The sequence below is a fragment of the Oncorhynchus masou genome, chromosome 16 (assembly GCF_036934945.1).
Source record: "Oncorhynchus masou masou isolate Uvic2021 chromosome 16, UVic_Omas_1.1, whole genome shotgun sequence".
In the NCBI taxonomy this organism is placed as follows: domain Eukaryota; kingdom Metazoa; phylum Chordata; class Actinopteri; order Salmoniformes; family Salmonidae; genus Oncorhynchus; species Oncorhynchus masou.
In genome coordinates, this window is record NC_088227.1 from 21,913,120 (window position 1) to 21,938,746 (window position 25,627).

At 41.5% G+C, this 25,627-nt stretch overlaps 2 protein-coding genes across 5 annotated transcripts in view; both read left to right on the forward strand.

Moving 5' to 3' along the window:
- The window catches only part of LOC135557668 (RAC-alpha serine/threonine-protein kinase-like), a 75,292-nt gene extending 72,393 nt beyond the window's left edge, over window positions 1-2,899 (forward strand). For all 4 annotated transcript variants that reach the window (XM_064991165.1, XM_064991167.1, XM_064991164.1 and 1 more), the window contains one exon: window positions 30-2,899. In XM_064991165.1, coding sequence (XP_064847237.1) covers window positions 30-109 — 80 coding nt within the window. In that variant the 3' untranslated portion in view covers window positions 110-2,899. The remainder of the gene's footprint in view (window positions 1-29) is intronic.
- Window positions 2,900-5,315: 2,416 nt separating this feature from the next.
- Window positions 5,316-25,627, forward strand: part of LOC135557669 (centrosomal protein of 170 kDa protein B-like) — a 37,328-nt gene continuing 17,016 nt past the window's right edge. The window contains 6 exon segments of the mRNA XM_064991169.1: window positions 5,316-5,524; window positions 7,595-7,732; window positions 22,192-22,281; window positions 25,050-25,128; window positions 25,271-25,329; window positions 25,477-25,588. Of these exon segments, the coding sequence (XP_064847241.1) occupies window positions 7,628-7,732; window positions 22,192-22,281; window positions 25,050-25,128; window positions 25,271-25,329; window positions 25,477-25,588 (445 nt within the window). The 5' untranslated portion in view covers window positions 5,316-5,524; window positions 7,595-7,627.

The window sequence follows — 25,627 nt, forward strand, 5'->3', positions numbered from 1 at the left end:
TCCTCTAACTTTCTCTCTCTCCTTCCCAGATGACAGCATGGAGTCTTTCGACAGCGACAGGAGACCCCACTTCCCTCAGTTCTCCTACTCTGCCAGTGGGACAGCCTGAACCAAAAACCTAGACTCCCTCTCCTCTCCTCACTCTTATGGACCATACTCCTCTCACCCTGACCCCACACATACCTCTGACCAGAACACATCCTCACAGGCCATCTATGACCTCTTTTCACTTTTTTTATTTTGCTGTAATTGTTGGGGCACATCTCAATTGTCTAGCGTGGCTTCTTATCCTGGTCTCCTCTTCAGATGGACAATGAGAGAAAGGCCACTATAAACTATTGCGAGTCAACCTTGGTGTCACCAGTGTTTCAAATACCGTACTTGTTGTGCTTAAGGGGAGGTTTCTGTTGCCTGCCAAAAGCAACACACTTGGACACAGTGGTGGTGACTGACCTACTTAATTCTTCATGGCAGCATGATGCTCCTGTCAATGATACGTATGCCGCTAGCCTCAAAAGAGAAGCACATTCATAAGCGTTCTCTGAAAACTAGCTTTTTAAACGGTACACTATATATTTCTCCAAATGATTGTCTTTATATTTTGATGGAGCAAAGGGAAACATCACAGCCTGATCTGTAGAAATAGTCCTTCCCATCTCCATCTACTAGCCACCACTGCCATTGTGCTCTGACTCCCAGGTTTTACACGTTTGCGAGAGGTAACACTAAAGCTCCACACCTGGGTTGTGTTCAGTAGGACACCACGAAGCAACAAGTTTTGAAATAGAAAATGAAAATGTGTTCTCATTGAACAAGTTCCCGTAGCACCTCCTGTTGCCTTCTTCCATTTCGTGCCTTCTGAGCATAACCCTGCAGTCTCTCACATCTCAAATGTTGATCCTCCCCAACACACACACCTTCTAGTAGGAGTAAATGCTGTAGAACTGAAATGGAGTCTATGGAATGAGCCGTCTCCTTTTCTTCAGTGTTACTGGCCTCACCACCTTGCCTAAGTTGTCCTTAGTGACTACAGTACAATGTATTGAGAGGACAGTTGGCTCTACTGGATCGCACCATCTGTAAAGTGGTGAAGCACAGAGTGGAATTCACACAATTATGTGGTGATCATAAAGGACATTTTTGATGGGTGTATTGGCTACATTAATGTTTAGTGAAATAGATGTTTTCATGAGAAATCATGTGAATAGCAATCTTGTTTATTCCTGTAAAGTTGCTGCTGCAACCACAGTAGGGGAGGTATTTTTCTGATACATTTTATGGTGAAATGACTGTGTGTGTGTAGCTTGCATGCATGCATACACACACACACACACACACACACACTTGTTTTTTCAAGAAAGGTCACTCCATTTACCCCGTGAACAAATGTTGAGTTGGTCCTTGGTTTATATTTTTCTATCAAAGCTGTAGACGTATACTTCAAAGTGCATTGAAATGAGAAGTAATATAACTCGCTTTTTATATCTAGCAGAAAATCATGCTAGCTACATGTTGATAAAATAAATCAACTTGTTGAAAACAGATGTCTTTTTCTACCAGCATGCCATTGAATGCGCACACATGCATAGCTTAAACTATGGAAGAGTCTGAAGCTCACCTGCCTGTAGAGTAAAAAAAAATGTAAAAACTATTTACCAACCAAGCAGTTTCTCCACAAATATTATCTATTATTGAGAACAGTCACAGTCCGGACGATGTATAACAAAACTCATCAATGATCCAGTTCTGGAAAATATTCTGAAGACTGTTAGCTTGGAGAGTTTGTGCAATAACACAGTGCCATAGTGAGGGGAAAGGAGGGGCAGACATAACTCACTGGCGTCCTCGTGAGGGCAATGCCGAAACAAACTAAATGGTTTGAAATGAATATCTGTCTTAGCTAGAACTGTGACCAAAGTCTTGTTTAGTTTGAGAGACTTACAACCCTACCCTCTGCTTTGTTTTGCCCTGACCCTTATCGGAGTAGCACCGACTGAAGCCTGGATAATATCATCGGAAAGGCACGTACTGAGTCCAACCTTGGGATTGAGTGTACAACATGAATTGTGTGAATGTTCTGCCAACAAAATGACCTTTTTTGCTGTTAGTTCTCAACAGGTAGCCTATTCTGTGATTTGTTTGAGTACATTTTCTTTTTCTATTGTTTTGCGATCCTTTCCGGTTATTGGATGTTTTCTCCGCAATGCTTTTAGCAACATCTCAGTGACTGTTACAGTACCTTTCAGACAGACTGCTACTGTACATAGACCGGTACTGTTGCAAGTGAAACACACCAAACAGGCTGTGACTGACTACAATCGAGGAAGGATGACCATTTAATTTTGTATGTATTTTTGTGTGCGCACAAGATTGTGCGGACAGGTCTGTGAGGGCAACAATTCAATGCGTCTCAATGGTCCTAATTGAATCCAAGTGAGGATATCTACGTTTAGCTTTAAAATGATTGACTGTTCAAGAATTAAGAGGATAATTGACTTTGTCCTTTTCCACCAGATTCTAGGTTTGTCAAATGTTAAGGTCTTTAGTTTAGTCTGAATATAAATAGTTTCTAGAGGAAATTGTTTGAAATTTCAACAAAACAATACAATTGATAATTAGTGGTAAATAAATTGTCAATTTAATGTAAAAACATATTTAATTTTGTCACATTACAGTTTTGTATATATTTTTTTAAATCATTGACCTAATTGTTGCTTATCGACAGGTGTTAAGAACATTTTCAAACTATTTCTATTTAAGTTATTTCATTCCCTTTGCCCCCTTGGTAGATGAGAAACTGAACAATTGAATGCAGCAGCTTTTGTGAACAAATAACATTTTCCCTCACTGTGTGTGGTATTTTTCATTGGAATTCAGAAATAAAGATCTTTTTGGGACAGTGATTTTCAATTCTTTCAATTAACTCTAAGCTTCCCACTTGATACTCTGTGTATACAAGTAGCCTAAAAAAATATTGTCCAGCACATAATTTGCTGGCCCATCCTCTGGATATCTGTATTGGGCTGACAATGGAGGTCCAGAGCCAAGTGTAGATGGCCCAGAATAAGGAGTAGATGTCCAGGGAGACAGTCCAGTGTGCTGGGGTCCAGCTGTGAGCCAAGTTGGGTGCTGGAGCTTGATGTGGATGGAGCAACATATTAGACAATTGCTGAATTCTCAGTTTAACCCAAGCCCCTAACTTCTAAAGAAATCCTATAGATCCGAAGGATGTTTTGCATTAACATTTCAAATGGTTCCTCAAGGAAGGCTCTGTTTCAGCAAAGCCATATGGCATGCATAGTGCGCCATCGTCTGGCTCAAAAGGCTATGCAGTCTCATTGTATTTAGCCAATGGTGAAGGTTGCACTCACTCTATGCAGTTATTCCTGATAAACATAGGCCCATCGTGGATAAAGCTAAATGATCACAGAACACACATGAAAGGTTAGGCATTAGACTGTGTTGGCACATGTTGCCAAATGAAGAATCTAAAATCATACATGTCATAGTTTTACAGGAGACCGATTGAAATCACAATTTATAACTGACCATGAACAGAAATTACACCAACTAGAAAATGATTTTTACTGAAGTAAATGTGGTGTGCTTGCTTGTCTTTAAGTATTTATGGCTGTAAAAGGGTTTTCATAGGCTGTGTTATAGTGACCTATTTTGGGGTGGTTTGTAGGTGTAGAGTTATTGTAGTGGACTAGTATAGTTAGCAAGAGTGAGTACTATATCATCATAAGCCATGTGTTTTTAAGCTCTCAAAAATGTTTTTGTTTGAACATTCTCAATGGTTTCAGTTTAGAATGTGGAAGCCTGCATTCCACCATTGAAATTAAAGGGGATACAGCAAGCTTTATGGGTTATAAAGTAGGAAAAGTTTAGTCAGTCTGCTGAAATAGATCAAGATCAGTGGTGAATCCAAATTTGGCCTTTAAAGTCCATGGGGCTTTTATGCAAATGCAAATAGCAACAATCCTTTAGCTTTAACGTTTCAAGTGGTGAATTCAACTACTTTTCATTCAAGCCTATTGAGTTTTATGCAGATTTAAAACAATTCTAGTTCAAAAAGTATTTAAATGGTATCAAAAAGCTGTATACAAGCACACTATTCCAGACCGGTCTGCACGTTTTAGCGTTTCTTTATTAAATGGAATGGTATTTTCTAGCTTATTCCAGATTTCTTTCCCATTCGTCTATGGCCCCTGAAATGCATTGGGATTTATGTAAATATGATTGTAGTGTGAAAACTATAAGTAATATAATCAAAAGTGTTTTTTCAAGCAACTAGACCAGTGCCGTAAGAACTACCAACATCAAAACAACATGAATGCATGCAGCATCAAAACAACAATGCGTGCAGCATCAAAACAACAATGCTTGCAGCGTTAAAACAGCATTAATGCGTGCAGCATCAAAACAACAATGCGTGCAGCAACAAAACAATATTAATGCGTGCAGCAACAAAACAACAATGCGTGCAGCAGCATCAAAACAACAATGCTTGCAGCGTTAAAACAGCATTAATGCGTGCAGCATCAAAACAACATGAATGCGTGCAGCAACAACACAACATTAATGCGTGCAGCAACAAAACAATATTAATGCGTACAGCAACAAAACAACAATGCGTGCAGCAGCATCAAAACAACACGCATTAATGTTGTTTTGATGTTGGTAGTTCTTACGGATTTTTCCGCTAGAGGTTACAGCGGAAAAATAACTATGAACAGTTTATAAAGTTGTGATTTGCTTTCAGCAACCACATCGAATGAATAGCCGACTGTTGGCTACTACATAAATACGGGCGCGTGGATTTACAGGCCACCCAAAAGGGCGTGGTAAAGACATGTAGCCTAGCCTAACCTGACAGTTTGGATGGGATGAGAAAGCATACCCTTTTGGCCTACGTGCAGTCAATATCCGTAATAATAACACGTGCAACATTTGAAATCATGTCAGCGTCTCCAAATTTGCTGTTAGTCTATACTACAATATTAAATTATTATAAAGGAAACACAAGACTTGACGACATCACAGAAAGTGACCAATGTCCCTCACTTGAATAATAAATAAATAAATCATATTTTCTATATGCAATGCTATTTTCACAGGAATCCTCGACAAATTTTCGTTTGACATCGCTTGATAATATTTATTTGAGATATACATAGCTAAATTCCTGTATTTGGCCTTCATTACAGCAGGTGCACCACCCGATAAAGCAGCGTTTGATATTCGCCTCTGGTGGTGTTGCGTCAACAACCTGCCGAGAGCTTGGAGAGGGCGCTGGTCCACGGTCGGCGACTCTCCGTCACAGACAGAAATGCCATAACAGCAGCATCAATATCCCCACCCGAAGTCCGCATGTTATTCACCTGGACCCGTGTTACGACAATGATTTCAAGCCACATTTGACCACAAACTGTCAAGGGATTGCGCCAAGGCTGTTGCTGTCTATTTGGTGGTGACATCGTTTATTGCTTTCTGGTGTGGAGCAGCATCTGGAATATTGTAGGTAGGTCGCATGACTGGGCAAGGATTTCTGTAGTAGAGAATTACGTTGGTTTATGATGCCAGTAGCCAAGGCCTATCTTTGGTGTGGTCGGCGCGGATATATTTGGGGTTAAAAGGAGAAAGATCAAGCTCGTCCGTGCTTCAATGAATGGGCCAGCAGCCTGCTACAGACTAGTATTGGTGTTTAACACGCATTTTTTATGTTACATTGTATCCAAGCATTCTGTCCATGGCATTTCCGACAGTGGCACCCTCTGCTTATATTATGCTATAGCGCCCTATATATGTGTAAATATCAATACAGTGTATCGTAGTAGCCTATGTGAAATAGCAATAGGGCTAGGCATATAAACCAGACATAGCATCATCATTATCATCCAGTCGTCTCGGCTTCTCCCTGATCCCTTATGCATTCGGGACCACAGCTGCGCTATCTGATCGAGTTATTTCTCAAATTAAATGCTTTGGATTTAATTGTTTCCCTGTCCTTCGTATTGGTTAAACGGGTCGCCTCAAGAACACATTTAGGTTGAGCTTGAATGTAACCGGGACGGTGATTCAATTAGTCTGTATGTTTCAAGTAGGGCCTACAGACGAACGTGTTGAATCACGTGCACCCTATAGCCTGCTGACACTGGCCTGTAATGGAATGTGAAAATGGATGGGATTCGTATTCTCAGTATGAATAATGAATCAAATGTGTTTATGAATAATTACGTATTTCATATGAAATATAATATATTTACTTTCAAATATGTTTTATTTTTTTCCATTCGAGATAGGCCTAACATGTGCTAGTCAATAGGATAAAGCTTATAACATACTAATAATAGCTTACTTATCACCATATAGGCCTACATTGTTATTTTGTATATATACAGTATATATGGTTTTGGGTGTCTTTTAGGGCCTATAGTATCTTTGTCTTGTGGTGTCAGAGCAACACCATATATGTCCATTGCTGGACATCCTGTAGGCTCTCATTAAGTTTACAAGGCATCTGATGCTGTTTGCTGCTATCAAAGCCCCATTTATTCCTCAGTGAAATGGCTGTGCGGTATTGCGATCTCCTCCTAGCAGTATTAACACCCCTGATCTAACACACCTGATTCAGCTAATCAAGGTCCTGATGAGCAGCTGATGAGTGGAATCAGGTGTGTTAGAACAGTAGCACTCCAGGAGAGGACTGGCCATCCCTGGTCAAGGGTGTGGTTTGAGTGTTTTTGATACAACATGTAGCATCTTGGTCCCTCTCAGTTTCACATCCCTTGGCACCAGTACCAAAGCGCTCTGTGTCATATCAGATCTGACTTCTACCCAGGGGGCTGTGGGCTTACGTTCACCACAGCCCTAGCTACAGTACCGTTTTCTGTTGGTGACATTGAACCAATACAAAGGGCACACAGACAGTAGTTACTGATCATGCTCACCAAATTATTAATTATGGTGTCATTTAAAAATAGGCTCACAGTCATGTTTCCACCCAAGCATGTCTGCCATTGATTTTTCAATGTAACCAATAACACCACCCTTTCTCATGTCATTTCCTGTGAATCAGCATCCTGCATAGCATTTTGGGAATGTTTCGTTAGCCAGTGAAGTCAAATAACAGGTCAATCAATTGATGTCCTGCTCCCTCATATATATACATATCTAGCTAGGCCTACAGCGGGCTGATGGATGTACAATCTATATTGACAGAAAAAGCATTGAAATCAGCAATTTATTGTTTGTTGGTTGAGTGGATGAAGTGCTCTGAAATGCTCTAGCCATCTTTGAACCGTATTTGCTGATGTAGTGGTATCTACAAGGCTTGGCAGTGTGCAGCACTGTGTGTGTTACCACCAAAACAATGGAACAATAAATGTAAACAATCAATATGTTCCACAAAATGTCTATGTAATGGATATATCTGTCCAATGTATCCCTTTTATGATGGAAAAAAGTTTTAGCATATTTTAAGGGACAATTGGTCTGTGGACCGATGGTTATGGCCACCTCCCTGAATGTATACCATGCTGTACATTCCATGTGTCCTACTCTGACTTTATTTGTCCCCTGTGTGTCCCAGGATGCAAAGGGGTTTCCTAGGGGGCCTGTAAAGATGAGCGTGACATCATGGTTCCTGGTCAGCAGCTCTGGCACCCGCCACCGCCTCCCACGGGAGATGATCTTTGTGGGCCGGGAGGACTGTGAATTCATGCTGCAGGTAGGCGATGTGACCCTGCCCTGAACTGAAGACCTCCTTAAAGGCTTGATGTTTATGTTACTCTAATCAAATGCATACTTTTATCCTCAGGCACAGATAACTAGAGACAACATTGTCTGCTGGTATTGTATTCTCTGTGGTCCTCTTTTCATGAGGAAGAGGAGAGCTCTGTGTGTAAAACATGGTGACTACTAAGATCATTCAGAGATGATGTCTATGGCTGAAGTACAGCAGGGCAGTAGATAAGGCTTCTGGTAGTTGTGCCCATTGAACAGTGAGTAGTCCACCCAGTCAGACAACCCTCTTCAGCCCTCCTTAGCCACTGTCTCTTTCCTCTGTGTAGCATGAAAGACAGCAAATTACTCAAAGGTCAGAAGATGTCTCGAGCTATCCTCCCTCAGAATGCATGCTCAGTTATTATCCCATCATGTCAAAGAGAGCTGTCTGGAGGAAAAACAATCTTTGAAAGGGTTTGTGTTTGTACAGTGCAGTAGCATAGACCAGTGTTTCTCGATCCATTTAATTTTCAAGCCCATGCTTTATCATAATTATTAATCAAAAGATCTGTCTGCAGTATTTTGTGGAGGGGGCACTGACTGGACCAGGCATAGAGTATCCCCCCTATTCTCCCTAGTAAGGCAGGATGCTAGATACTCTAGTACGTGCAGTGTTGTCAGTGGAGGAGAAGAGAGAGTGTTGAGTGACACACAGCATTTGATTTACATTTTAGCTGCCTGTAATGGGTAGGAGTCACAGGAGGTATTTTTGTACATTAATTATATCAAGCTGTGTAGTTTATTCATTCCTTCTTGATAAATAAATAAAACAAAAATGTTTGTTTGCTAGATACTAGCCATCTAGCCATTTTATGAAGATGGTTTTTGCTAGCCAGCTAGATAGGTTCCCAATCTCCCAACCTCATAATTAGCTACCAAGCCATTTCAGGCTATCAATCAATTTAGAGTAGTTTGTCTAACTATCTGGCAAGGTTGCTAGACTATAGAAAAGGAAGTAATTACTAAATATACTAAATAAGACTCACATTCCTTTCAATCTTTGAACCCGATTTTAGCAGAGAAGCATATTTCGTTTCTTTAAATGAACAACCACCAGTCAGGTGGATACAGATAACTCAAGAGGTATGCTTAGATATGCAGAAAAATACTTGATTTAAATGTAATCAGGTACCTTGTGATAATATCATTATATTTGTGTATTAATTATGATGCTATGATATGTTTCTGTATTGATGATGTACTTTGTTGTAATTTGGATGTAATATCCTAGTAATGTTAGTGTAGAATATTGAGATGTGTGATTTACAAAAGTCAGAATAACACCCTCATTAAAATGAAATGTAAACAAGCAACTGGGTATGCTTAGTGAACCTAGGCAGAAAAATAGTTTTATTTATTTATTTTTTACATAGAATTCGGCATAATAATTATCTCACTAGATTGCAGCATAAAGCTGTTTAAAGTTCTTGAAAAATTTTAAATTCTCCAAATTCACCCACTCCCCTTACATTATCACATCTAGTGCCTTCAGGATTCATACCGCATGATTTATTCAACATATTGTTGTGTTATAGCCTGAATTAAAAATGGATTACATTTATTTTGATATCACCCATCTACTCACAATACTCCATAATGACAAAGTGAAAACATGTCTTTTGAAATTTTAGCAAATATATTGAAAATGAAAAACAGAAATATGTCATTTACATATGTACAGTAGAAGTCTGAAGTTTACATACACCTTAGCCAAATATATTCAAATTCAGTTTTTCACAATTCCTGACATTTAATCCTAGTACAAATTCCCTGTCTTAGGTGAGTTAGGATCACCACTTTATTTTAAGATATAAAATATCAGAATAATAGTGGAGAGAATTATTTATTTCAGCATTTAATTCTTTCATCACATTCCTAGTGGGTCAAAAGTTTACATAAACTCAATTAGTATTTGGTAGCATTGCCCTTAAATTGTTTAACTTGGGTCAAACATTTCAGGTAGCCTTCCACAAGCTTCCCACAATAAGTTTGGTGCATTTTGTCCCATTCCTCCTGACAGAACTGGTGTAACTGAGTCAAGTTTGTAGGCCTCCTTGCTCGCACACACTTTTTCAGTTCTGCCCACAAATGTTCTATGGGATTGAGGTCAGGGCTTTGTAATGGTCACTCCAATACCTTGACTTTGTTGTCCTTAAGCCATTTTGCCACAACTTTGTAAGTATGCCTGGGGTCATTGTCCATTTGGAAGACCCATTTGCGAGCAAGCTTCCTGACTGATGTCTTGAGATGTTGCTTCAATATATCAACATAATTTCAAATCAAATCAAATTTTATTTGTCACATACACATGGTTAGCAGATGTTAATGCGAGTGTAGCGAAATGCTTGTGCTTCTAGTTCCGACAATGCAGTAATAACCAACAAGTAATCTAACTAACAATTCCTAATCTACTGTCTTATACACAGTGTAAGGGGATAAAGAATATGTACATAAGGATATATGAGTGAGTGATGGTACAGAGCAGCATAGGCAAGATACAGTAGATGGTATCGAGTACAGTATATACATGTGAGATGAATATGTAAACAAAGTGGCATAGTTAAAGTGGCTAGTGATACATGTATTACATAAGGATGCAGTCGATGATATAGAGTACAGAATATAGGTATGCATATGAGATGAATAATGTAGGGTAAGTAACATTATATAAGGTAGCATTGTTTAAAGTGGCTAGTGATATATTTACAACATTTCCCATCAATTCCCATTATTAAAGTGGCTGGAGTTGAGTCAGTGTCAGTGTGTAGGCAGCAGCCACTCAATGTTAGTGGTGGCTGTTTAACAGTCTGATGGCCTTGAGATAGAAGCTGTTTTTCAGTCTCTCGGTCCCAGCTTTGATGCACCTGTACTGACCTCGCCTTCTGGATGATAGCGGGGTGAACAGGCAGTGGCTCGGGTGGTAGATGTCCTTGATGATCTTTATGGCCTTCCTGTAACATCGGGTGGTGTAGGTGTCCTGGAGGGCAGGTAGTTTGCCCCCGATGATGCGTTGTGCAGACCTCACTACCCTCTGGAGAGCCTTACGGTTGAGGGCGGAGCAGTTGCCGTACCAGGCGGTGATACAGCCCGCCAGGATGCTCTCGATTGTGCCTCTGTAGAAGTTTGTGAGTGCTTTTGGTGACAAGCCGAATTTCTTCAGCCTCCTGAGGTTGAAGAGGCGCTGCTGCGCCTTCTTCACGATGCTGTCTGTGTGAGTGGACCAATTCAGTTTGTCTGTGATGTGTATGCCGAGGAACTTAAAACTTGCTACTCTCTCCACTACTGTTCCATCGATGTGGATAGGGGGGTGTTCCCTCTGCTGTTTCCTGAAGTCCACAATCATCTCCTTAGTTTTGTTGACGTTGAGTGTGAGGTTATTTTCCTGACACCACACTCCGAGGGCCCTCACCTCCTCCCTGTAGGCCGTCTCGTCGTTGTTGGTAATCAAGCCTACCACTGTTGTGTCGTCCGCAAACTTGATGATTGAGTTGGAGGCGTGCGTGGCCACGCAGTCGTGGGTGAACAGGGAGTACACCTGTTCACTACCTCATGATGCCATCTATTTTGTGAAGTGCACCAGTCCCTCCTGCAGCAAAGCACCCCCACAACATGATGCTGCCACCCCCGTGCTTCAGGGTTGGGATGGTGTTCTTCAGCTTGCAAGCATCCCCCTTTTTCCTCCAAACATAACGATGGTCATTATGGCCAAACAGTTCTATTTTCGTTTCATCAGACTAGAGGACATTTCTCCAAAAAGTATGATCTTTGTCCCCATGTGCAGTTGCAAACCGTAGTCTGGCTTTTTTATGGCGGTTTTGGAGCAGTGGCTTCTTCCTTGCTGAGCAGCCTTTCAGGTTATGTCGATATAGGACTCGTTTTACTGTGGATATAGATACTTTTGTACCTGTTTCCTCCAGCATCTTTACAAGGTCCTTTGCTGTTGTTCTGGGATTGATTTGCACTTTTCGCACCCAAGTACGTTCATCTCTAGGAGACAGAACGCGTCTCCTTCCTGAGCGGTATGACGGCTGCCTGGTCCCATGGTGTATATACTTGCGTACTATTGTTTGTAAAGATGAATGTGGTACCTTCAGGCGTTTGGAAATTGCTCCCAAGGATGGACCAGACTGTGGAGGTGTTGAGGTCTACAATTTTTTTCTGAGGTCTTGGCTGATTTCTTTTGATTTTCCCATGATGTCAAGTAAAGAGGCACTGGGTTTGAAGGTAGGCCTTGAAATACATCCACAGGTACACCTCCAATTGACTCAAATGATGTCAATTAGCCTATCAGAAGCTTCTAAAGCCATGCCATCATTTTCTGGAATTTTCCAAGCTGGTTAAGGGCGCTGTCAACTTAGTGTATGTAAACTTCTGACCCACTGGAATTGTCATACAGTGAATTATAAGTGAAATTATCTGTCTGTAAACAATTGATGGAAAAATTACTTGTGTCATGGACAAAGTAGATGTCCTAACCGACTTGCCGAAACTATAGTTTGTTTTAATGACTACAACCTAAGTGTTTGTAAACTTCCGACTTCAACTGTATTTACATCCCTGAGTCAATACTTTGTAGAAACAACTTTGGCAGTGATTACAGCTCTGAGACTTTCTTGGAGAGTTTCTAAGAGCTTTCTACACCTGGGTTATGCAACATTTGCCCATTATTTTTTTCAAAATTCTTCAAGCTATGTCAAATTGTTTGTTGATCATCGCTAGACAACCATTTGTAGGCCTTGCCATAGTTTTCAAGTAGATTTAGGTCAAAACTGTAACTTGGCCACTCAGGAATATTCACTGTCTTCTTGGTAAGCATTTCCAGTGTAGATTTGGCCTTGTGTTTCAGGTTATTGTCCTGCTGAAAGGTGCATTAATCTCCCAGTGATGATTCCTCTAGGATTTTTCTTGTGCTTAGCTCCATTCCATTTATTTTTTTTATCCTGAATCTCTCCAGTCCTTCACAATTACAAGCATTAAATCAAATCAAATCAAATTTATTTATATAGCCCTTCGTACATCAGCTGATATCTCAAAGTGCTGTACAGAAACCCAGCCTAAAACCCCAAACAGCAAGCAATGCAGGTGTAGATGCACGGTGGTTAGGAAAAACTCCCTAGAAAGGCCAAAACCTAGGAAGAAACCTAAAGAGGAACCAGGCTATGTGGGGTGGCCAGTCCTCTTCTGGCTGTGCCGGGTAGAGATTATAACAGAACATGGCCAAGATGTTCAAATGTTCATAAATGACCAGCATGGTCGAATAATAATAAGGCAGAACAGTTGAAACTGGAGCAGCAGCACGGCCAGGTGGACTGGGGACAGCAAGGAGTCATCATGTCAAGTAGTCCTGGGGCATGGTCCTAGGGCTCAGGTCTGGAGTAGCAGCACGGCCAGGTGGACTGGGGACAGCAAGGAGTCATCATGTCAGGTAGTCCTGGGGCATGGTCCTAGGGCTCAGGTCCTCCGAGAGAGAGAAGGAGAGAATTAGAGAACGCACACTTAGATTCACACAGGACACCGAATTGGACAGGAGAAGTACTCCAGATATAACAAACTGACCCCAGCCCCCTGACACATAAACTACTGCAGCATAAATACTGGAGGCTGAGACAGGAGGGGTCAGGAGACACTGTGGCCCCACCCGAGGACACCCCCGGACAGGGCCAAACAGGAAGGATATAACCCCACCCACTTTGCCAAAGCACAGCCCCCACACCACTGGAGGGATATCTTCAACCACCAACTTACCATCCTGAGACAAAGCTGAGTATAGCCCGCAAAGATCTCCGCCACGGCACAACCCAAGGGGGGGCGCCAACCCAGACAGGATGACCACATCAGTGAATCAACCCACTCAGGTGACGCACCCCCTCCAGGGACGGCATGAGAGAGCCCCAGCAAGCCAGTGACTCAGCCCCTGTAATAGGGTTAGAGGCAGAGAATCCCAGTGGAAAGAGGGGAACCGGCCAGGCAGAGACAGCAAGGGTGGTTCGTTGCTCCAGAGCCTTTCCGTTCACCTTCCCACTCCTGGGCCAGACTACACTCAATCATATGACCCACTGAAGAGATGAGTCTTCAGTAAAGACTTAAAGGTTGAGACCGAGTTTGCGTCTCTGACATGGGTAGGCAGACCGTTCCATAAAAATGGAGCTCTATAGGAGAAAGCCCTGCCTCCAGCTGTTTGCTTAGAAATTCTAGGGACAATTAGGAGGCCTGCGTCTTGTGACCGTAGCGTACGTGTAGGTATGTACGGCAGGACCAAATCAGAGAGATAGGTAGGAGCAAGCCCATGCAATGCTTTGTAGGTTAGCAGTAAAACCTTGAAATCAGCCCTTGCTTTGACAGGAAGCCAGTGTAGGGAGGCTAGCACTGGAGTAATATGATCAAATTTTTGGTTCTAGTCAGGATTCTAGCAGCCGTAATTAGCACTAACTGAAGTTTATTTAGTGCTTTATCCGGGTAGCCGGAAAGTAGAGCATTGCAGTAGTCTAACCTAGAAGTGACAAAAGCATGGATTAATTTTTCTGCATCATTTTTGGACAGAAAGTTTCTGATTTTTGCAATGTTACGTAGATGGAAAAAAGCTGTCCTTGAAATGGTCTTGATATGTTCTTCAAAAGAGAGATCAGGGTCCAGAGTAACGCCGAGGTCCTTCACAGTTTTATTTGAGATGACTGTACAACCATTAAGATTAATTGTCAGATTCAACAGAAGATCTCTTTGTTTCTTGGGACCTAGAACAAGCATCTCTGTTTTATCCGAGTTTAAAAGTAGAAAGTTTGCTGCCATCCACTTCCTTATGTCTGAAACACATGCTTCTAGCGAGGGCAATTTTGGGGCTTCACCATCAAATCAAATCAAATCAAATTTATTTATATAGCCCTTCGTACATCAGCTGATATCTCAAAGTGCTGTACAGAAACCCAGCCTAAAACCCCAAACAGCAAGCAATGCAGGTGTAGAAGCACCATGTTTCATTGAAATGTACAGCTGTGTATCATCCGCATAGCAGTGAAAGTTAACATTATGTTTTCGAATAACATCCCCAAGAGGTAAAATATATAGTGAAAACAACAGCGGTCCTAAAACGGAACCTTGAGGAACACCGAAATTTACAGTTGATTTGTCAGAGGACAAACCATTCACAGAGACAAACTGATATCTTTCCGACAGATAAGATCTAAACCAGGCCAGAACTTGTCCGTGTAGACCAATTTGGGTTTCCAATCTCTCCAAAAGAATGTGGTGATCGATGGTATCAAAAGCAGCACTAAGGTCTAGGAGCACGAGGACAGATGCAGAGCCTCGGTCCGATGCCATTAAAATGTCATTTACCACCTTCACAAGTGCCGTCTCAGTGCTATGATGGGGTCTAAAACCAGACTGAAGCATTTCATATACATTGTTTGTCTTCAGGAAGGCAGTGAGTTGCTGAGCAACAGCCATTACCATAACATGATGCAGCCACCGCTATGCTTGAAAATATGAAGTGGTACTCAGTAATGTGTTGTATTGGATTTGCCCCAAACATAACACTTTTTATTCAAGACAAGCCAATTTCTTAGCCACATGTTTTTCATTATTAATTTAGATGTATGTTTTGAAATATTTTTATTCTGTACAGTATTGTGAAGTAACTACAATGAGAGGAGAAAACTATCAGAGCCATTAATCTCTGTAACTATTTTAAAGTCACCATTGGCCTCATGGTGAAATCCCTGAACGGTTGGTTTCCTTCCTCTTCGGCGACTGAGTTAGGATGGGCGCCTGTATCTTTGTTGTGACTGGGTTTATTGATACAGCATCCAAATTCTAATTAGTAACTTCACGAGGTGTTCAAAGAAATATTCCATGTCTGCTTTAAAAAGAATGTATCTACCAATAGGTGCCATTCTTGCGAGGCAGTGGAAAACCTCCCTTTGTGGTTGAATCTGTTTTTTGAAATTCACTGCTCGACGAAGGGACCTTACCGTTAATTGTATGTGTGGGTCCATGCAACTTATGTGACTTGTTAAAGCTACAATATGCAGAACTAACTGCCATTTCTTGATTGGTAAAATTTGAATAGTTCTCCTAATTTCAGTTTATGTGACTAAACAAACAATAGAGAATACAGTGTAGAGAATCATTGTACCATCTAAACCGCTGTAAAAAATAAAATAAAAATCCTTTCAATAACATAAAATATTGTATTTTCAGCTGTTTTAAGCTGGTGTACAAAACCAAAATAAAAGATGCAAAAACAAAATTTAAGAATAGGAAGCATAGAAATAGCAAATAGAACAGATCTACAGCTTTCTAGACTTGCTTTCAATGAGACTGACAGATCTGTAACTCACTTGTCTATGTGAATTTGTTAGTGTCACCCAAAAAGTTACATATTGCAGCTTTAAGCCTAATTTACCTCCTGAACATATTTCAAATTTGCCATAACAAAGGGGTTGAATACTTATTGACTCAAGACATTTCAGCTTTTCATTTTGAATAAATGTTAATACATTTCAAAAACCATAATTCCAATTTGACATTATGGGGTATTGTGTGTAGGCCAGTGATATATTTTTTTTTTAAGTTAATTTATTTTTAAATTCAGGCTGTAACCAAACACAATTTTGAAAAAGATAAGGGGTGTGAATACATTCTGAAGGCACTCTAAAATAATGGGTGCATGGGCTGTGTTATGGTAACATCTTTTAGAATAATCTGATTGACTACCATACTGTAGGAAGGGGCAGCAAGAAGGGGAAATGGACATCAAGCATCACAGAAATCAGGAAGCATACGCCTCTCAACAAAGGACTCTTTTGTTGGGATGTTTAATGAGACGGTGTACTGTATGTCGAAATTGGTTGTCGTCCGGTTAGGGCTAGTGCTCTGTCTGTCGGCTGGAGATCACTACCTTATTGATATGTGGGTGGAACAGCAACAGTGTTATTTACATACTGCTATTTATATCCAGATTGATGTCCCATTTCACTGCATAGCTCAGACAACTGTACTGTGAAAGACACGACTGGACATTGAAATAGACACTTTTTTTATTGGCTTTTCTATTATATGTGTCAGGCTTTTGTCAGTCAAAGCCTCAGCCCTGGATATTCCAAAAATCAACCCCTGGATTTCAATACAAAATATACACTGGTTAATCTTTCTAAAGACACCTTTAGAAAGATTAACCAGTCATCCAGTTGTCTTGAACCAGAACTGCAGTGAAAAATAGGCCATTAGAGCACAGTGTATATATATACAGTGGGGAGAACAAGTATTTGATACACTGCCTATTTTTCAGGTTTTCCTACTTACAAAGCATGTAGAGATCTGTCATTTTTATCATAGGTACACTTCAACTGTGAGAGACGGAATCTAAAACAAAAGTCCAGAAAATCACATTGTGATTTTTAAGTAATTAATTTGCATTTTATTGCATGACATAAGTTTTTGATCACCTACCAACCAGTAAGAATTCCGTCTCTCACAGACTTGTTCGTTTTTCTTTAAGAAGCCCCCCTGTTCTCCACTCATTCCCTGTATTATCTGCACCTGTTTGAACTCGTTACCTGTATAAAATACACCTGTCCACACACTCAATCAAACAGACTCCAACCTCTCCACAATGGCCTAGACCAGAGAGCTGTGTAAGGACATCAGGGATAAAATTGTAGACCTTGCACAAGGCTGGGATGGGCTACAGGACAATAGGCAAGCAGCTTGGTGAGAAGGCAACAACTGTTGGCGCAATTATTAGAAAATGGAAGAAGTTCAAGATGACGGTCAATCACTCTGTCTGGGGCTCCATGCAAGATCTCACCTCGTGGGGCATCAATGATCATGAGGATGGTGAGGGATCAGCCCAGAACTACGTGGCAGGACCTGGTCAATGACCTGAAGAGAGCTGGGACCACAGTCTCAAAGAAAACCATTGCTAACACAGTACGCCGTCATGGATTAAAATCCTGCAGCGCACGCAAGGTCCCCCTGCTCAAGCCAGCGCATGTCCAGGCCCGTCTGAAGTTTGCCAATGACCATCTGGATGATCCAGAGGAGGAATGAGAGAAGGTCATGTGGTCCGATGAGACAAAAATAGAGCTTTTTGGTCTAAACTCCACTCGCCGTGTTTTGGAGGAAGAAGAAGGATGAGTACAACCCCAAGAACACCATCCCAACCGTGAAGCATGGAGGTGGAAACATCATTCTTTGGGGATGCTTTTCTGCAAAGGGGACAGGACGACTGCACCGTATTGAGGGGAGGATGGATGGGGCCATGTATCGCGAGATCTTGGCCAACAAACTCCTTCCCTCAGTAAGAGCATTGAAGATAGGTCGTGGCTGGGTATTCCAGCATGACAACGACCCAAAACACACAGCCAGGGCAACTAAGGAGTGGCTCCGTAAGAAGCATCTCAAGGTCCTGGAGTGGCCTAGCCAGTCTCCAGACCTGAACCCAATAGAAAATCTTTGGAGGGAGCTGAAAGTCCGTATTGCCCAGCGACAGCCCCGAAACCTGATGGATCTGGAGAAGGTCTGTATGGAGGAGTGGGCCAAAATCCCTGCTGCAGTGTGTGCAAACTTGGTCAAGAACTACAGGAAACGTATGATCTCTGTAATTGCAAACAAAGGTTTCTTTACCAAATATTAAGTTCTGCTTTTCTGATGTATCAAATACTTATGTCATGCAATAAAATGCAAATGAATTACTTAAAAATCATACAATGTGATTTTCTGGATTTTTGTTTTAGATTCCGTCTCTCACAGTTGAAGTGTACCTATGATAAAAATTACAGACCTCTACATGCTTTGTAGGAAAACCTGCAAAATCGGCAGTGTATCAAATACTTGTTCTCCCCACTGTATATATATACACTGCTCAAAAAAATAAAGGGAACACTTAAACAACACAATGTAACTCCAAGACAATCACACTTCTGTGAAGTCAAACTATCTACTTAGGAAGCAACACTGATTGACAATAAATTTCACATGCTGTTGTGCAAATGGAATAGACAACAGGTGGAAATTATAGGATATTAGCAAGTCACCCCCAATAAAGGAGTGGTTCTGCAGGTGATAACCACAGACCACTTCTCAGTTCTTATGCTTCCTGGCTGATGTTTTGGTCATTTTTGAATGCTAGCGGTGCTTTCACTCTAGTGGTAGCATGAGACGGAGTCTACAACCCACACAAGTGGCTCAGGTAGTGCAGCACATCCAGGATGGCACATCAATGCGAGATGTGGCAAGAAGGTTTGCTGTGTCTGTCAGCGTAGTGTCCAGAGCGTGGAGGCGCTACCAGGAGACAGGCCAGTACATCAGGAGACGTGGAGGAGGCCGTAGGAGGGCAACAACCCAGCAGCAGGACCGCTACCTCCGCCTTTGTGCAAGGAGGAGCACTGCCAGAGCCCTGCAAAATTACCTCCAGCAGGCCACAAATGTGCATGTGTCTGCTCAAACGGTCAGAAACAGACTCCATGAGGGTGGTATGAGGGTCCAACGTCCACAGGTGGGGGTTGTGCTTACAGCCCAACAGCGTGCAGGACGTTTGGCATTTGCCAGAGAACACCAAGATTGGCAAATTCGCCACTGGCGCCCTGTGCTCTTCACAGATGAAAGCAGGTTCACACTGAGCACATGTGACAGACGTGACACGGTGGAGAACGTTCTGCCGCCTGCAACATCCTCCAGCATGACCGGTTTGGCGGTGGGTCAGTCATGGTGTGGGGTGGCATTTCTTTGGGGGGCCACACAGCCCTCAATGTGCTCGCCAAAGGTAGCCTGACTGCCATTAGGTACCGATATGAGATCCTCAGACCCCTTGTGAGACCATATGCTGGTGTGGTTGGCCTTGGGTTCCTCCTACTGCAAGACAATGCTAGACCTCATGTGGCTGGAGTGTGTCCGCAGTTCCTGCAAGAGGAAGGCATTGATGCTATGGACTGGCCCGCCCGTTCCCCAGACCTGAATTCAATTGAGCACATCTGGGACATCATGTCTTGCTCCATCCACCAACGCCACGTTGCACCACAGATTGTCCAGGAGTTGGCGGATGCTTTAGTCCAGGTCTGGGAGGAGATCCCTCAGGAGCCCATCCGCCACCGCATCAGAAGCATGCCCAGGCGTTGTAGGGAGGTTATACAGGCACGTGGAGGCCACACACACTACTGAGCCTCATTTTGACTTGTTTTAAGGACATTACATCAACATTGGATCAGCCTGTAGTGTGGTTTTCCACTTTGATTTTGAGTGAGACTCCAAATCCAGATCTCCATGGTTTGATAAATTTGATTTCCATTGATAATTTTTGTGTGATTTTGTTGTCAGCACATTCAACTATGTAAAGAAAAAAGTATTTAATAAGAATATTTCATTCATTCAGATCTAGGATGTGTTATTTTAGTGTTCCCTTTATTATTTTGAGCATTGTATATAAAGAAATGGATGGCAACAATTTTTCACAATACAAGCTGGGTTTAGATACAAAGTATATAATATATATATATATATATATATATATATATATATATATATATATATATATATATATATATGTGTGTAGATATATACATATATATATATATATATATATATATATATATATATATATATATATATATATATATGTATATATCTACATATATATATATATGTGTGTAGATATATACATATATATATATATATATATATATATATATATATATGTATATATATATATATATATATATATATATATATATATATATATATATATATATATATAGTCCCTGGCAGTTGCCGTGGCACCAGTTTGTAGATCCCGACGATGCAGAGCTGTCAGCCCTGTAGCTTCCTCTGATCTGGCCAGCCGTTGCCTATAGCAACAGCTGAGGTGGACTTTTTCCTCACACAGCGAATGGTGGGCCTGTTGCTATCCCAGTATAATATTGTGTTATAGGACTAATGCTTCCTCACATGCTCTTTGTATCTAAACCCAGCTTGTATTGTGAAAAATTGTTGCCATCCATATCTTTCTCCATGCCTGCACTTAAAGTCTTCTCATCCCCCTGGACCCCTCTGTAGCAGAGAAAGGCCTTCTCTTCCCCATGTTGTGTGTAATTTACACCCCCTCCATATTGTTGGCCACAGATAATAGGCCTTTGTCCTACCTACCGAGGCACAGCAGTGTCTGTGACTGAGGCCAACACTATTCATCACCCCCCTTTTTGTTTAGAGGTGAAAGCTACCTCATACATCTGGCAACAATGACGTTATTGTGTAGCTCAAAACACTGTTTTGAATATATGACACACTGGTGCAGCTACACCATTTTATTTCACTGGATTATTTGTCATGATTTTATAAATCATTAAAATCAGATACAATGTGTGTTCAAAAAGGTACTGTTTTATTTCATTTTTATTTGATTTAACTAGGCAAGTCAGTTAAGAACAAATTCTTATTTACAATGACTTGGCTTGGCAGAATGCTTCAGGTCACTGTCCGAAGCTCTCTGGATACTTGTCTGGAGAATGACTCCTGTCATGTGGTGGTTGAGTTTGTCTCTGACCCATTTCACTTCCTGGAAGAGACCGCATTGTAGCATTTCCCTTTTCCTTCCACTGTCTAGGCTTATCACGCATCATAGTAGGGATATCTTTTTCAACTGACTTGGCCCACTGTTTAGTACTGTACTCATGAACTTGGTTTGTTGGTGGGAAATGTATTGAGAAACACTGCTCTTTATGAGTGACCATCAAGACAAAGCTTGCCATTGCATTAGTGCACGCTGCACAGCCAGGCACCTCCTAGGATCTGACCTTTGTTGTTCACATTCAGTTGGCATGTGAGTCCGTATAATGGAGGGATGAATAAAGAAATGAATTTCAACAGAAAGTCCTGTGATGAGAGAGATCGCTGTATGGCTGGCCCTGTTTGAAGTGTCATGCTGGAGTAGGTAAATAGGAGCGAGAGAGCTCAGTCGCTGGTAATCACCGGTTTACATTATGAGGACGTTCTGTTCAGGCACAATTGTTAGTAGGAGGATGTGAATGTAGAGTATATTTTGCTCATCATTCATACAATTCACCAAATACCACGCGATACCATTCATTATCTCAAGTGCAGAATAACTATTGTACATATGCACCTGTACCCATAAACTTCCAAGCATGAGAGTATTGAGTATCATACACAGTATTGACATGTTGCTTACTTCATACGAGTAATAGAGATATTGCTGAGCATTAAAAATAGTCTTGCAAATTGTATCACTGCAGAAGTAATTGTGAGGAATTCCAGTCACTGTCCTATATATGTAATAATGGTACGTATTCATGTAGTATTGCATTATTTGAAAACAGATTATAATTGTAGGTCACAGGTGAAGTAAATCTACTCTTTAAGTAACCATCCATGGTTCTCTCTTATCTCTTTCAGTCTCGAAGTGTGGACAAGCAGCACGCCGTCATCAACTACAACCCTGCTACAAATGAGCACCTGGTCAAGGACCTGGGCAGCCTCAATGGAGTGAGTATCCACGGGAGGGAGGGGCGGGGAAAAGTTGAAATGGTTTTCCTTTCTGTCTTTGGTACAAGGACTCCCCTCTCTTACTATACACAAAGACAGAATTATATCAAAAAGGCCTTATATGTTTCAGTTTTCTATTAAGTAGTTCTAAGCCTGGCATCGTAGATAACCAGCTTAAGCAAGCACTTAATGGCACTTATCTCTTTTACATATGTAAGTTAATGCTAGCTAAAAGAAGCAGGGTTAAGCTCTTTCCTATGAAGATAGTTTCTGCTCTTCTGTCCGCTGAAACGTAGGCTACCGTGCAGTAATAATGTAAATGCTGTGTCTTTGCTTGTTACAGTGCCTTGCGAAAGTATTCGCCCCCCTTGAACTTTGCGACCTTTTGCCACATTTCAGGCTTCAAACATAAAGATATAAAACTGTATTTTTTTGTGAAGAATCAACAACAAGTGGGACACAATCATGAAGTGGAACGACATTTATTGGATATTTCAAACTTTTTTAACAAATCAAAAACTGAAAAATTGGGCGTGCAAAATTATTCAGCCCCCTTAAGTTAATACTTTGTAGCGCCACCTTTTGCTGCGATTACAGCTGTAAGTCGCTTGGGGTATGTCTCTATCAGTTTTGCACATCGAGAGACTGAAATTTTTTCCCATTCCTCCTTGCAAAACAGCTCGAGCTCAGTGAGGTTGGATGGAGAGCATTGTTGAACAGCAGTTTTCAGTTCTTTCCACAGATTCTCGATTGGATTCAGGTCTGGACTTTGACTTGGCCATTCTAACACCTGGATATGTTTATTTTTGAACCATTCCATTGTAGATTTTGCTTTATGTTTTGGATCATTGTCTTGTTGGAAGACAAATCTCCGTCCCAGTCTCAGGTCTTTTGCAGACTCCATCATGTTTTCTTCCAGAATGGTCCTGTATTTGGCTCCATCCATCTTCCCATCAATTTGAACCATCTTCCCTGTCCCTGCTGAAGAAAAGCAGGCCCAAACCATGATGCTGCCACCACCATGTTTGACAGTGGGGATGGTGTGTTCATTGTGATGAGCTGTGTTGCTTTTACGCCAAACATAACGTTTTGCATTGTTGCCAAAAAGTTCAATTTTGGTTTCATCTGACCAGAGCACCTTCTTCCACATGTTTGGTGTGTCTCCCAGGTGGCTTGTGGCAAACTTTAAATGACACTTTTTATGAATATCTTTAAGAAATGGCTTTCTTCTTGCCACTTCCATAAAGGCCAGATTTGTGCAATATACGACTGATTGTTGTCCTATTGACAGAGTCTCCCACCTCAGCTGTAGATCTCTGCAGTTCATCCAGAGTGATCATGGGCCTCTTGGCTGCATCTCTGATCAGTCTTCTCCTTGTATGAGCTGAAAGTTTAGAGGGACGGCCAGGTCTTGGTAGATTTGCAGTGGTCTGATACTCCTTCCATTTCAATATTATCGCTTGCACAGTGCTCCTTGGGATGTTTAAAGCTTGGGAAATCTTTTTGTATCCAAATCCGGCTTTAAACTTCTTCACAACAGTATCTCGGACCTGCCTGGTGTGTTCCTTGTTCTTCATGATGCTCTCTGCGCTTTTAACGGACCTCTGAGACTATCACAGTGCAGGTGCATTTATACGGACACTTGATTACACACAGGTGGATTGTATTTATCATCATTAGTCATTTAGGTCAACATTGGATCATTCATTGATCCTCACTGAACTTCTGGAGAGAGTTTGCTGCACTGAAAGTAAAGGGGCTGAATAATTTTGCACGCCCAATTTTTCAGTTTTTGATTTGTTAAAAAAGTTTGAAATAGCCAATAAATGTCGTTCCACTTCATGATTGTGTCCCACTTGTTGTTGATTCTTCACAAAAAAATACAGTTTTATATCTTCATGTTTGAAGCCTGAAATGTGGCAAAAGGTCGCAAAGTTCAAGGGGGCCGAATACTTTCGCAAGGCACTGTATGATTACATACGTGCAACGTGACAACTGCGGTCCAAAAGTGTTGCTGAGGCCGTTTTACTGAACAGTCAAGAAAATATTGTCATTTTAAATGGTAAAGGCCTCCAGATAGTGCTGTGAGATGTGAAACATTTGGTTCGGAGCGAGAGGCTAGCTGTTCGATGTTTCAGAGAGCCGTTTGTTTTGCTGCTGTTGCAGACGTCCCTCCGTAGTAGCAGGAAACATTCCAAGTAGCTTTCACTGGACTGGATCGATCATGTCCAACTAGCACTGCGCTACAGTTAGGCTAAGGGCCTGTATCTAATTGTCTGTAACTACCCGGGGCGGTGGGCAGCCTAGTGGTTAGAGCGTTGGGCCCGTAACTGAATTGTTGGTGGTTTGAATACCCGAGCCAACAAGGTGAAAAATGTGTTGATGTGACCTTGAGCAAGGCACTTCCCCTGAATTTGCTCCAGGGGTGCTGTACCACTATGACTGACCCTGTTAAACAACTTATTTCACTGCACCCATCTGGTGTATGTGACAATAAAAAATATCTATCGTGCATCATTACATCTCCAGTTATTTTCTCTTTCTATGTGGTACACTGGGCTTTGCCACTATGTTTCCCTGGCCTTAACCATACAGTTACTCATCTGTACTGGACTGAAATACCACTGACACTCTTGCTCTTTTGTTGATTGTTGAAGGTGAGTGGTGCACAGTGTCTATCCCAGTACCTCATGGAGACTGTTGTCTTCATTCTTCATCCAGTATCTCCAGTTTACAGTAACAACCAACTATGTTGTGTTCCCCTCTAGACCTTTGTGAATGACCTGAGGATCCCAGACCAAACCTACATCACCCTCAAACTGTCTGATGTCATTCGCTTCGGATATGATATCCTTTTTCCTCACGCATGTCATAAATGCATAATTCTTGTGCCATGTATGCATAATAACCTATATAAACATCAGCGTTGGAATTTCATTGAAATGTTTGTCTGTGATGTCATTGGCTATTGCCTTAACCTAGTATTTACATTCCCATGTGTACATCCTAGAAAGGAGCCAACACAAAGTCCCAGAGGAGGCACTCAAGGTCAGCTTTCTATGCTAATGCTAACATCAACTATAATAAAACACTAAACCCTAACCTGGACTTGCTTTTCAGACAGTTCTAGTCTACCATCAATTCACTTTACTCTCTTTGGCAACTTGAGTTGTGTTGTGCCTCCTACTGTTTCAGCATGAGAAATACACCAGCCAGCTGCAGATGGGTCTCAAGGCCTCAGAAGGGAAGATGGCTGAGCACCTGGAGTCCAAGCTAGAGAAGACAGAAAGGAAATCTCTGTCTCAAGGTAAGTGTTAGGGAAGGCTTCAAACCTGTTTAAATGTTA